Source organism: Diabrotica virgifera, chromosome 8 (genome assembly GCF_917563875.1).
Source record: "Diabrotica virgifera virgifera chromosome 8, PGI_DIABVI_V3a".
NCBI lineage: Eukaryota > Metazoa > Arthropoda > Insecta > Coleoptera > Chrysomelidae > Diabrotica > Diabrotica virgifera.
The window spans coordinates 197530618-197544156 of NC_065450.1; the positions used below are offsets into that span (position 1 = coordinate 197530618).

General features: G+C 35.2%; 2 protein-coding genes across 2 annotated transcripts; one reads left to right on the top strand and one right to left on the bottom strand.

The window, feature by feature from the left end:
• Positions 1-220: 220 nt before the first annotated feature.
• Positions 221-853, bottom strand: LOC126890328 (general transcription factor II-I repeat domain-containing protein 2A-like). Its single transcript, XM_050659194.1, has one exon. It carries the CDS (start codon positions 851-853, stop codon positions 221-223), a length of 633 nt encoding a protein of 210 aa, XP_050515151.1.
• A 4073-nt stretch (positions 854-4926) lies between these two features.
• On the top strand, positions 4927-12450 carry LOC126889269 (putative uncharacterized protein DDB_G0288537). Its single transcript, XM_050657383.1, has 2 exons — positions 4927-4980; positions 11594-12450. Exons 1-2 carry the CDS (start codon positions 4969-4971, stop codon positions 12293-12295), a joined length of 714 nt encoding a protein of 237 aa, XP_050513340.1. The 5' UTR covers positions 4927-4968; the 3' UTR covers positions 12296-12450.
• The last annotated feature ends 1089 nt before the right edge of the window (positions 12451-13539 follow it).

A 13539-nucleotide genomic window follows, 5' to 3' on the forward strand; every position in this document is an offset into this window, starting at 1 on the left:
GGGCCAAAACTAAAACCTTTGATGTTGTCGCGGGCCATATAATAATTTTGTTACAAGTAATAACAAAATAAAGTGAGGTATAAAAATAATTAAAACAAAAAAGAGTATTATTTCTTTTATTGCTCAACAACTACATTTTTTTATAAACGGAAAATTTATTGATAACACTTTTCAATAATCAAGACAAACATTGCAAAAGCAACGAAAAAGATGTATCCAATTAGTGTGAGGACTGTGGTCGATCGGCTTCATCCACCAATGAAGAAATGTCCACCTCCAGTTCAGTTGTAGACAGTCTCATAAGATGACGTAAGGAAGAATCGGTAAGGTTGCTTCTGTTTTTGTTTTTTATGCATTTCATGGAGGAAAAGGCACTTTCACATGTATATGTGCTTCCGAACATTGACGTCATTTTCAGTCCAAAATCTCGCAGGTTTGGGAATTTCTCCTTTGACAGTAATTTGAAAAATTCAAGTCCCTTTTCTTGTCTGGTGATTAGGAACATGTCTGCTTGAAGATCACATAACTCAAGCTGTAAGTTGGGTGGTTGATCATCAATGGTTGCTCCAAGAGGGTTATTATAAAGTAGTACACTGCTTTTGAGACTTTCAATTTCTTCAAATCTTGTATTGAATTCATCAATAACTTGTTCAATTTGTGAAATGCAGGATGAAAACTCAATATTTTCCTCACCGTTGAATTCTTCTGCTATTTGCAGACAGCTAGGGAAGTGTGTCAGGTTGTTCTTTTCCAAAGCACGTTTAAACACGTTCAGCTTATTCCGGAATCCGTTTATTATTCCGATCAAATCTGAAACCGTCTGGTTTCTTCCTTGAAGACTCAAGTTTAACATGTTAAGATGATTAGTCAGATCTGTTATAAAAGCTAACTGTCTTAAGAATTCTGGATCCGTAAACTTCTCTTCCAGTTCAGTTGTGTCAGATGAAACTTATTTGTTGAGGAATGCAGGGATTTCCTTTCTTATGGCAAAAAATCGTTCCATGCACTTTCCTGCACTCAGCCACCTTACATGGTTGTACATTAGCAAGTCTCCATACTCAGCCTGTTTCCACTAAAAACTGCTTAAGTTGCCTGTGTAAAAGAGATCGATTTCCACCTCTAATCATATTTATAATCTTAATCACGGTTTGGAAAACTTGATCTTCCTTGACTGATTTTCCACATAAAGCTCCCTGATGTATAATACAATGAATTATTGGGCAAGTGACACCATTCTCTCGAAGCAGACCCACTAATCCAATTTTTTTACCTGTCATTGATGGGGCCCTGTCTGTTGCTATGGCTGAACATTTATCAAAGCCTCCAATTCTGTCAACTGTTTTCTTCACAGCCTCATAGATGTCTTTTCCTTTTGTTGTTCCATAAAGAGGACAAATATCAAATAACTCCTCTTTACTGGTAAAATCATCAAAAGTAGTGCGCACAAATATTAACAACTGACTAACATCGGTTTGATCAGTGCTTTCATCCAAACAAAGTGAGAAATATGAACTTTTCTTAACCAGGCTAAGCATAGATTTTTCTACTTGCTCACCCGTAGCAACAATCCTTCTTTGTATGGTTTGATGTGAAAGTGGCACTGATTCAAATTTCTCCGCCATTTTAGAATCACCGAAAGCTTTGGCCATTTCAACAGCACATTTTTTTTATCAAATTGCCATCAGTGAAAGGTTTTTTGCCTTTGCCAGCTCAAGCGACACGGCATAAGATGCATGCAAAGAATGCGTTTGAGAGTGTAATATTTTACTGAACATACCAGTTTGCTGTTTAAGCTTTTTCTTCAAATCTGCAACTAGGGCACGCCGACTTCCATTTGTGTACGTAGCATACTTATTTTCATGCACTGTTGTGTAATGTCTTCTCACATTATATTCTTTAGCCACTGAAACGACATTCATGCACACTAAGCACTGCAACTTTCCATTATTGTTAGCAATCAAGTAATCACTCTCCCAACTTTCTTTGTAAATTCTGTTCTCACTATCATTTTCCGTTTTACTGGTTTTACACTCATTATTGTATAAGAGGAATCAAGACAAAGAATTAATCAAGTTCACTGTTCACTAGCAACGTAATAGATTAGCCGACTAGCCTACGTGTCAGTAGCACACTGGCACGATGGCGGCTGGCGACGGATGGTAAGCAGTGGGAGGTGTGGCCTGCGTGAACTGTGATGCGCAGTAATCAGTGCAGTTCTCATAGTGGTGGAGGACGATTGTGTTCGTTACACGTCCGCGAAGCGGCACGCGGTACAGTACTTGTGATGTAAAAACACTGCTAAACCATAAAATATAAATTAAAAAATCTTTTTTCACAGTGGCAGCATTTAAAGAAAATATATGCTTTTCGAAAATCTTACGTGGGCCACAACAAATAGCCTCGCGGGCCGGATGCGGGCCGCCAGTTGGACAACCCTGTTATAGACTCCATGAGAAGATGAGTTACGTTATGTAAGAGTTATGTATTAAGGCGAACAGGTGCTATTCTGGGATCAATCACGCCCATTCCTAACATGTTCATAGATCTGGACTCTAACAAAACGTGATGAAAACATGTTAGGATGTTTCGAAAGATAAGTAGTAAGGAGAATCTATGACAATGAAGAAGAGGAAGGAAGATAAGAAAAAAAAGGATCGGAAGAGAAAAGGGAAGGCGAATTAGAAAAAGGCAGCAGGAGTAATCATAAACTATGCTATAATGTTATAAAAGGTCTAAGAGGTAATAAAAACAAAGAGTCACGTCGATAAAGAACGAGAACGGGGACCTATTGTCAGAATAACAGACAATAATGAAGAGATGGAAAGATTTTCAAAATCTTTTACATGCGGAAACAAAAACACTACAGATCAGCAGAAATAAAAAGCGATAATGAAGAATATGACATTAAGAAAATATTACATGAGGAATTAATATACAGTGTGTCAATTTGAAAAGTTGCCACCCCCTATAATTTGTTCCCTATAGAAAATCTAAAAATATGCAAAAACACGTAAAATTTATTTGTGAGGGGGACATTTTGTAGACCGGTTTTCAACTAAATTACATCAACCCTATAGCGGGGGCGGACACAACCCCCAAAATCTTTAATGGAAAGGGGGGTTGAGTGATACGTTATTTTGAAGGTCATTAAATTACCTTTTAAAAATACCACATGCCTTATATTTCTTTTCAATACTTTTGGAAAAATCTTGGACTCAATACTCTAAAAAATTTTGGAGTTCTGAACTCTATACTTAATATCTTTACGGTTTTATTTGATTTTTCCAAAACTACTTTAAAAGAATACTCTAAATACTTCAACACCCCAAAAAAAATTTAATTTGGAGTTCAATACTACAAAAAAATTTTTGGAGTTCCGAACTCGATACTTTTTATTAAAATTAATTATAAAAAAATTAAAATTACTGAAAACAAATATAATGTATGTGGAATTTTTGAAAAGGTAATCGAACAACCTTTAAAATGAGGTACCACTCAACCCCCCTTTCCATTAAAGATTTTGGGGGTTGTGTCCGCCCCCGCTAGAGGGTTAGTGTAATTTAGTTGAAAACTGGTCTATAAAATGTCCCCATCACAAATAAATTTGACGTGTTTTTGTATATTTTTATATTTTCTATAGGGACCAAATTATAGGGGGTGGCAACTTTTTAAATTGACACCCTATATGCAATTAAACAACTAAAAAATGGAAAGCCACGTGGACATGATAAAATTACGGTGGAAATGATGGTAAAAGTATGGACGACAAAGGAAAGAGAAACAAATACCTACAGACTGGGAAACAGGTTTGATTGTACCTATTGTTATTGTAATATATTACCTATAGTTATTGTAATAAAAATTAAAATAACTATAGACGAATTACTACCGTATTTAGCACAGTTAAGAAAATATACGAAAAAATGGAACTGAAATAAAACTGACGAGAAAACAAACTGAAACTTTTATTAGAACGAACACTAGATGAATCCCAAAGTGGTTTTAGATCATATTTTTAAAATCAATATGATAATCAGAAAAAGCCTATCGAGAGGACAAAACAAAAGACACACCTATCTTTTCTAAACATGAAAAAAGCATAATTTGATGAAATGCCAAGGTCAATGTATGGGAACGTCTGAAAAGTAGATACCTATGTACCAGATAAAATGATAAAAGCTATTCAATCCTTATAAAAAAACATCAAAAATTGAGTAATAAATAAAATGATATCAGAAGAGTTTGCAACGACAGAGGGTGACAGACAGTGGGAAAGCTTAAGTCCATTGTAACCAATGTATTACGTTTCGTTTATGGATGATATTATAAAAGAAACAATATCAAAAACTAAGCCAGTAATTAGGTGAAAACGTTTGAATATTTAGGAATGACAATTGAGGAAACGGCTAGATAAGAAGTAGAGATAAATAAAAGGATATATAAAGCGGATAAACAAACTAAAATAATTGTTTTTAAGGCTATATATAGATAGACCAATTCTTAAGTATGAATGAGAGTCCTGGGCCCTGGGTACCAAGTAAAAATAAGATACAGGCGGCAGAGATAAGATACATATTTACGAAGGGTACAGGGAGTGACTAGAAGAGATCGGGTAAGAAAAATGCCATAAGAGATGAATTAAAAATAGAATCGGTGGAAGAGTATGTATGTAAAAATATAGGTAATCGATGGCACATTTTAAATATCTACCACTTTTATATAACTTGCTCTTAAAAATATTTATAATTATTTAAATTTTGTCATCATGTAGGTATCCTTGTATAGAACAAGACGTAACACGATCCCCTTCTTTGTTAACCAGATTAAATCCTCCACTTAGTAAATAGGTCACTAAATGCTGGTTCATGTTTCAAAACATTTGAAGTCAGGCAAATAAGTCACTATAAAAGGTTTGTATTGGTCTGATTTTATCATTCCAAGTTAATTGTTCGTATAATAGTCAACACAATGAGATTATTTGTAAGTAAACCTGATATTTTATCTGGATTTTAGTATTTTAGTCCATTCTTTCACGGTTTTTGCTCTAAATTTTAAAGAACCGCTTGGATTGACATGAAATTTGGCATACGTATAGCTTACATGTCAAAGAAAAAAAGTGATATTGTGCCGACGTGTGCTTTTGCCCTGGGGGTGACTTTCACCCCCTCTTGGGGTGAAAAAATATATGTCCAAAATAAGTCCGGAAATGGGTAAACTGACTAATTTTAAGTAACTTTTGTTCTATAGAGCTTTTTCGCCAAGTCAACACTTTTCGAGTTATTTGCGAGTGAATATGTTCATTTTTCAACAAAATAACTACATTTTTAGACGGTTCTTCGCAAATAACTCAAAAAGTAAGTATTTTGTCGAAAAAACGTTCTCAGCAAAAATATAGCCTATAAAAAAGTAAAAAAAATGGTGTACGCGTTAGGTCTCTGGATCTCGCAAAATCAGAGCTATAGCCAATGAAAAATAGATTCATATTCACCAAACTTCAATAGAATATTTCGACGTGAAATATCTAAAAAATTAAGCACATTTTGGGGAAAACCCATTATAACTTTTTTAAATTTTTTAAAAATAGCTTTATTTCTGTTTTTACAAAAAGTTTCTAGCATTAATTTTAAGCAAGTTACGCTCAAAATAAAGTTGGTCCCTTTTGTTATTGCAAAGAAAAAATCGGGAAGACCACCCCCTAATTAGCAACTTAAATGAAATTAATCGTTACCGCTCCACAAATTATTTTACTTATGTTGTTTTTATATGATCTGTAAGTTTCATCGATTCAAAGTGCTTATTTTTGAAAAAATTTGGTTTCAAAGTAAAATTTTTAAAAATTAAAATTTTGAAAAATATGCTTTTTTTTCAAAATAACTTAAAAATTTTTAGAGATACCAAAAATCTCGAAAAACAAAAAAAGTCAGATTTGCTTTTCTGAATATCATGTATTTTTTTGTTTTTCTGTTAGACAAAAATTGATTAAGATTTGGTGTTTCTAAATTTACATACATTCGTGATCAGTGACTCGTTCAACCCCTTTTAACTACAGCCCTTTCAATAATAAGGACTTTGAACCGATAAAACTTGCAGATCATATAAACAATATATACACGAGTCAAGAAACTTGTGAAGTCGTAACGATTAAGTTCATTTAAGATACTAATTAAGGGGTGATTTTCTCGATTCTTTTACCAAAACCAAAAGAGACTAACTTTATTTTGAGCATAACTTATTTAATTTTGATGCTAGAAATTTTTTTATAAAACAAAAATGAAGCTTATTTTAACGCTTTAAATAAGTTGTAATGAGTTTTCCCCGAAATGTGCTTCATTTTTGGTTATTTCACGTTAAAATATTCCATTTGGAATTTGACGAATATGAACCTATATTTCATTAGCTATAACTCTGCTTCTACTAGGTGTAGAGACCGTGATATATACACCATTTTTTAAAATTTTTTACAGGCTATATTTTTGCTACGAATATTTTTTCGACAAAGTACTTACTATTTGAGTTATTTGTGAAAAACCGTCTAAAAGCGTGGTTATTTTGTTGAAAAAATGAACATATTCCCTGCCAAATAACTCGAAAAGTATTTACTTAGTGAAAAAGCTCTATAGAATAAAAGTTACTTAAAATTAGCCAGTTTACCCATTTCCAACTTTCTTTGGACGAACATTTTTTCACCCCCAAGAGGGGGTGAAAACCACTCCAGGGCAAAAGCACATATCGGCACAATATCACTTTTTTTGTTTGACTTGTTAGCTATGTGTATGCCAAATTTCATGTCAATCCAAGCGGTTCTTTAAAACTCAGAGGTTTTGCAATATTTTACCGTTAAAGAACGGACTATTTGTGGTGGATTTTTATTAGTTTTCGTAATTCATTTAACTAGGTATACCATTAAGTCTTAATATGCATTTGATAAACTATTTGCAATCAAAAGGTGACGTTCACACTCACACTAGCGCATGTTCTTTCGCTCTAAGTTAGTCTAAGGTAGTGTTGGAGTTCGAGTACTCAAAACCTGTCCACTAAACACTTTCACTACTCTTATCGAGTAGTAGATAGAGACTACTCTTATCGAGTGTAACTTCCTGTATATCGCTTTTTTCTCTAGATATCATATTTATTTACTTCATTTTATTATTTTAGTTTTACCTATTTTTTAACATCCTCTCATACTCTATTTCTTTTTATAGTTTTCGTGATATTCGTTATATTTCGTTATATTAAAGTATTCTTTGTTAGTTATTGCTTTCTTCATAATGTTTTCTGGTGTCATCTTTCCTATTTTTTAGCAGCTTTTCCCTTTTCCTGACTGTATCCAAAAATGCAATATTCTACGTCATCCCCCACGTTACATATTACATATCGATCATCATTTGTCTTTTTAATTTTATAGGTATAGATCCTAAAAGACCCATCATCATCATCATCATTCAACCCGGATCTATCCACAGCTGGATATAGGTCTCCCTCAGTTTTTTCCATGCATTTCTGTTTTGTGCTGTTTGTATCCAGTTTTTGTCGATCCGTTTTATGTCATCAGACCATCTGGTTGGCGGACGACCTCTACTTCGATATGCTTCTTGTCTTGGTCTCCAGTGTATTATTCGCTGTGTCCATCTATTATCCGACATTCTAGCTACGTTTCTAGTTCCCTATGCGCCTAGTTCCACTTAAGGTTTATAATTCTTTCTATGGCATCTGTCACTCCTGTTCTCCGTCTTATTTGCTTGTTCGTAATCCGATCTGTATGTCTTTTCCAGTTGATCCAGGGCTGTATGTTGAAAATGAGCGTCCTTGTCCAATTTGCTTTAGTTCTTTCTTCTCTCTTTTTCTTATTGTACATAGTCACCCTCTCCTTTACCATTAACTAGATTGGTACAACTCCTGCTATCACTTATACAGCGATTGTCCTATATGCGATTACCACCCTTAGTAGTAATTACTTAAGTTTCGTTTGTACCCTTATCATCATCTCCATGTATTTTTTTTTCTTTAATACTTCCTCCCAGACTGGGACCGCATATAGAACTGTAGAATCTTTCTTCTGTATGAACTAGGCCCCGCTATATTTAGCAGTATCTTTGCTAACTTTACGTTGTTTGATCAAAATTTGACGTCTTTTGGACATAAGCATAATAAGAATAGACTAGGTAAGATATGGGCCGCTCTGCCGCTCTGTGAATATACATACATATATTATATGATACTCCAATATTCACGTTGAGTGGTCTAATTAGCTATCTTTGGACGTATATGAATAGAAGCATATAATGTCTATGCTTTTGGACGTAAAAATGAGTGAACAAAAGTGGCACTAGTAGTTTCGCAGTATCAGTTGGTAGCATGTAAAAGTGCAGTCACTAAAGCACTAAAAAAGTGAGCGTTTATTGTTTATACAGGGCTCTATATTGGGGAACGCGTCCTCGTCCAATTTGCTTTAGTTCCTTTTTCGGACCAGTTTCTCTGCCACTGTCTCATACTATTTTTTCTGCTTTCCACTCAGATCTTCTTTATATATTCCCCCTTCTTTTATTGTACATAGTCTTCCTCTTCTTTATCATGAACTGCACTTCTACAGCAATTTTTGAGATTGTCCTATATGCGCTTAACAACCTTAGTAGTACCTAGTTTTCTTTACGCCCTGATCAGCATTTCCATGTACTTTTCTCTTTAGTACTTCTACCCAGTGGCTCTGCTAGTGTCCTGTAGTTTTCTATTTCGTTGCCTCCCGGGCCGAGTGTCGTCTGGTTCTTGGTGGTGTAGTTGGTGTAATAGGTGGTGTAGACTGTATATGTAGGTCGCTTTGTGGAGTCGTCTCTTCTTGTTAGAGGTGCCGCCACATCGATGTTTTCTTTTGCTCGAAAAGGACCATGTATAGAAAGAGCTAAGAGGTCTAGCTGATCCTTGAATCGTTGCCTGGAGCAGGGCTGTCTTCTGAAGTAATTTAAACACAAAATCCAATAATACGACTTTATTAACTCTGACCCGGGAGGGCTCTTATACAATGTTGATAGTAACGTGGTTTATAATGTAATAATGTAATCCTTTATTATGTACTATGGTTTTATAAAAAGTAGTTTTGGGTCAACTTATCCACGGGTCCACATGTTGTTGTTAACAAATAACACAATTGTATAGGTATATTTAATCATATGCAATAGCAAGCCAAACCAAAATAATGTTTATAAATTAGTAAAATCGATTAAAATATCACGTCGCACTTGATTTATCTTCTTCTTTAGGTGCCGTGTCTGTATTCAGACGTTGGCCGTCATCATGTTTACAATTTCCTGAAATATCTCTCTATCGGCTGCTGCGCGAAATATTTCTTCTACTGTGCAGCCACACCATTGTCTAATATTACGCAGCCATGAAAGTTTCTTTCGACCAATCCATCTCTTTCCCTCCACTTTTCCTTGTATTATAAGGAGAAGCAGATGGTATTTAGGTCCTCTAATTATATGGCAGAAGTATTCTGTTTTTCTCCTCTTTATTATGCTTATGAGCAGACGTTCTGAATTCAGCATTTGAAGAACATCTTCATTGGAAGTGTGCGAAACCCACGATATCTTTAAGATTCGTCGATAGCACCACAATTCGAATGCTTCTATTTTGTTTGGCATTGTTGTTTTTAACGTCCATGTCTCACAACCATACAATAGGATAGACCACGCATAACATTTTAGCACCTTCTTTCGAATATTCATCGACAGGTTTCTGTTACATAAACTGGTTTCCAGGTCATAAATGCCTTCCGTGATATTTCGATCCTAGTTATTATCTCTTCATCAGAGCATGATATTGTATCATGTCATCAGTCACAATTTACATTTAACCAGCTGCCAAGGTACTTGAAATAATTTACCCGTTCTAACTCCTCTCCATCAAGAGAAAGCTGACCTTGATCTATATTAATCTTTCCAACTGCCATCTACTTTGTTTTTGAAATGTTGATTTTAAGGCCTCTCCGATAACTTGCTTCACTGACTAGATTTAGTAGTGTCTGAAGATCTTGTAAATTTTCAGCAAGAATGGCTGTATCGTCAGCGTATCTAAAATTGTTGATTACTTCTCCGCCTAGCCTTACTCCCCTCTTGTCTATCATCCAAAGCCTCCCTAAAGATTTCTTCAGAGTACAGATTAAAAAGGGTGGGTGATAAAACACAACCTTGTCGTACTCCATGTTTTATCGGCAGTTTTTCAGTACGACTGTCTCCAATTTGGATAGAGGCTACTTGATTGTAATATAAGTATTTCAGCAGTCTTATATCGTAGTGGTTAAGTCATGCTGCCTGCAGGCAATCGAAAAGTGTATCATGTTGTACTCGGTCTAATGCCTTCTCGAAGTCGATGAAGCAAACATAAACGTTCTTTTGGAATTCACAACTTTTTTGTAAAAGAACGCGCATACAAACTAGTGCTTCTCTAGTTCCTAGACCATTTCTAAATCCAAATTGCTTATTACCCATTCTAGTTTCACACCGAAGGAATACTCGGTTTTGTATAATACGTAAAAGTATCTTAAGTGTGTGACTCATCAAACTGATTAGTCTAAAATCGCTGCATTTGGTGGGCCTGCTTTTCTTTGGTAATGTTATAAACAGTGACTCCAACCAATCATCTGGTATTTTTCATTCGTTGTAAATTTTATTAAAGAAAATAGTCAAGTAGTTAATGTTTTCCTCATCTAAAAGTTTAAGTAGCTCAACATACAGGGATTTGATATGGTCCAGGTGCTTTATTGTTTTTGGCTTGTTGTATAGCTTTTATGACTTCTGACTTCAGTATACTGGGACCTCTGTCTAATTGGTTGTCACAGGTAGTATTTGGAGCATTTTCTCGAGAAGCATCGTCAAAAAGGTCACTGATGTGTCTCTCCCATTCTTTGCACTGTTGTTCGTGATCACAAATTTTTCCGTCTGCGGTTTTAAGTAGGTGAGCATTTTTCTGTTTTCTAATTCCGGAGGTATATTAAGTTTCTTGTGGAGGTTGAAACTGTCATGCTTTTTTTGGAGGTCTTCTATTTCTTTACATGAATTCTCGAGCCAGGATTCTTTGGCCTGTTTAATTTTTCTTTTTATGAGTTTGTGGATTTCACGGTATTTGATATTATTTCTATTTTTGTATTTTCGTCGAACTTCCATCAGGTCTAGAATTTCTTGGTTCATCCAGTCATTTTTTGCCAAAATTGTAGATGTTTTTAAAGATTCCCTTACGTCCTCTAAAATCGAGTTTTGAATATCGTACCAACATTCGTTAATAGTTCTGTTTTCGTTTGGTATATTTGATATTCTGTGCATTTTACTATTTATCTTATTTATACAGCAACACATTTATTACTTGATTTATACAACAACAAATGATATAGGTTTTAATCTACTGGGTGATGAATATATTGTTGTAATTCTCGGAAATGAATAATGAATGTTTGAGATTAAACACTGGGACCGCATATAGAGTTGTAGAGTGTACTATATCTAAATACATCTTTCTTCTGTATGAATTAGGCCCATCTATATTTAGCATTAAAAGAAACAATTCTTATGTACAACAATTTTAATAACTTCTATATTTTTTTCAGATATCGCTTCTTTTCGTGATAGCATTATCCAATATAGTCAGAGGTGGCTTCTTAATAGGCCACCACCCGTTTCCATCCAACCTTCTATCACATAGAACACTCATAGGGGGCGCAGCAGGGGCACACCCTTTCACGGGCGCATATTCGTCATCTTCATTGTCACAAACTGTCTCAACAGCTCCTCAACAGATTCAATCTTCATATTCTACTTATCATCCTTTTAGCTTTGATAACGGAAACCAACTGAATCAAAATCAAGGACAGTTGAACCAAAATCAAGCTCAGTTTAATCAAAATCAACGCCAGTTCAATCAGAACCAGGGACAGTACAATCAAAATCAAGGACAGTATAACCAAGTACAGTATAACCAAAACCAAGGTCACAACAATCAAGATCAAGGACAATATAGGCAGGGCAACCAGAACCAAGGAGAGAACAACCAGAACCAAAGTCAGAATCAGTTTACTCCCAATAACTTATATACAACAGTGCAAAGTAACTTCAATGGCTACAACAATCCTAACCATCCTGCAGTTATAGCTTTCGGTTCCTACGCACTAGGAAACGGTCCTAATCAAGGTCACAACCAGGGTCAAAGAGGTCAAAACCAAGGTCAAGGCGGCAATAATCAGAATCAGAACTACGACTATGGATTTAACCGAATTAGTCACGGACCCCACAATAGCTATGGCAGTTTTTAAGGACTTTGTTTGATTTTATGGCGATTTGATGACGGACTAACGATTTATTTATACAAACCATGAGACTGGAAGAAGACCAAACGTTTTTAATGAGAGCAACATTCATTTAATTGTAAATAAAAACATCGTCACACCAATAAATTATTTTGAAATAAGTTAGTTTAATTATTTTGTTAACTCCGCTGCAGCGGTCCCAAGTCTGGTTGAAAAGGAAGAGAATTAAAATTTAAAATTTAAAATCGTTTAATCGGTTCTTTAAAATTTAGAGGTTTTGCAATATTTTTCCGTTAAAGAACGTACTGTAGGTACCCTTTGCTAATAATTGGAATCGTGGTAATAATTACTTCTAGGTTTCACTGATGATGGTCCGACTGAATCGAAAACGTTTTAAAGATTTAAATTTTTGTAATAAAAAAATATACTGTCATACGTAAGAAGTTTTTTATTTGATTGTAAATTTAATTATTTTGTATACAAAAACTACAAGAAGTCTCTTCTTCTTTCTTCTTCAACCTGTTTGCATCCACTCCTAGACAAAGGCCTCCCCATGAGTTCTCCATTATTTTCTGTTTTGTGCTATTTGGTGCCAGTTTCTCCCCATTTTTTGCTTTGATGTCGTCTAGCCATCGTTTTTGTGGTCTTCCTCTACTACGAGTGTGTTCGCGTGGTCTCCAATGTACAATGTTTCTCGTCCACCTGTCGTTGTTTTGCCGTGCAACGTGTCCCACCCAGTTCCATTCAGTGGCGGCTCGTATAACTTTAGGAAGGTAGTGCCAGAATCCGGGCAGCTGCCTAAATTTTTTGTGGCGGTTTTACGATATGGTCAAAAAGGATATAAAATATAAATAAAAAAAAATAGGCGCAGATATTTTTATCTTATATCTATATATTTACTATTTTTGGTATGCCAAAAAATTTACCAAAATTTATCAAAACAGTTCCGTAAATTAAGTAATTAGCAATAAAATAAATTCAACTTACCACCAGTATTTACTGCTGATGTACTTTTTTTTTTGTTTTTTTCATCACTAGGTGGGGAATCTGCAAACAGACGTCGGAGGTAAACATTTCCAACAGTGCTGGGTTCCTGAGCTGAAACCTCATCAGTGTCACGTCGACCAGTTTGGCCCTAAATCGGACCTCCCTGCCCTCCGTAACTCCGATGTGGCCGGGACCAGCTAAACCCCACCCCTCTCATACTAGGGCATCAGGGTGGAATCGCCCGTTAGGGCATGACTTCTCCC

Coding starts and splice junctions, on each gene's coding strand:
- LOC126890328 (XM_050659194.1), bottom strand. CDS start 853: ATGTTAAACTTGAGTCTTCAAGGAAGAAACCAGACGGTTTCAGATTTG.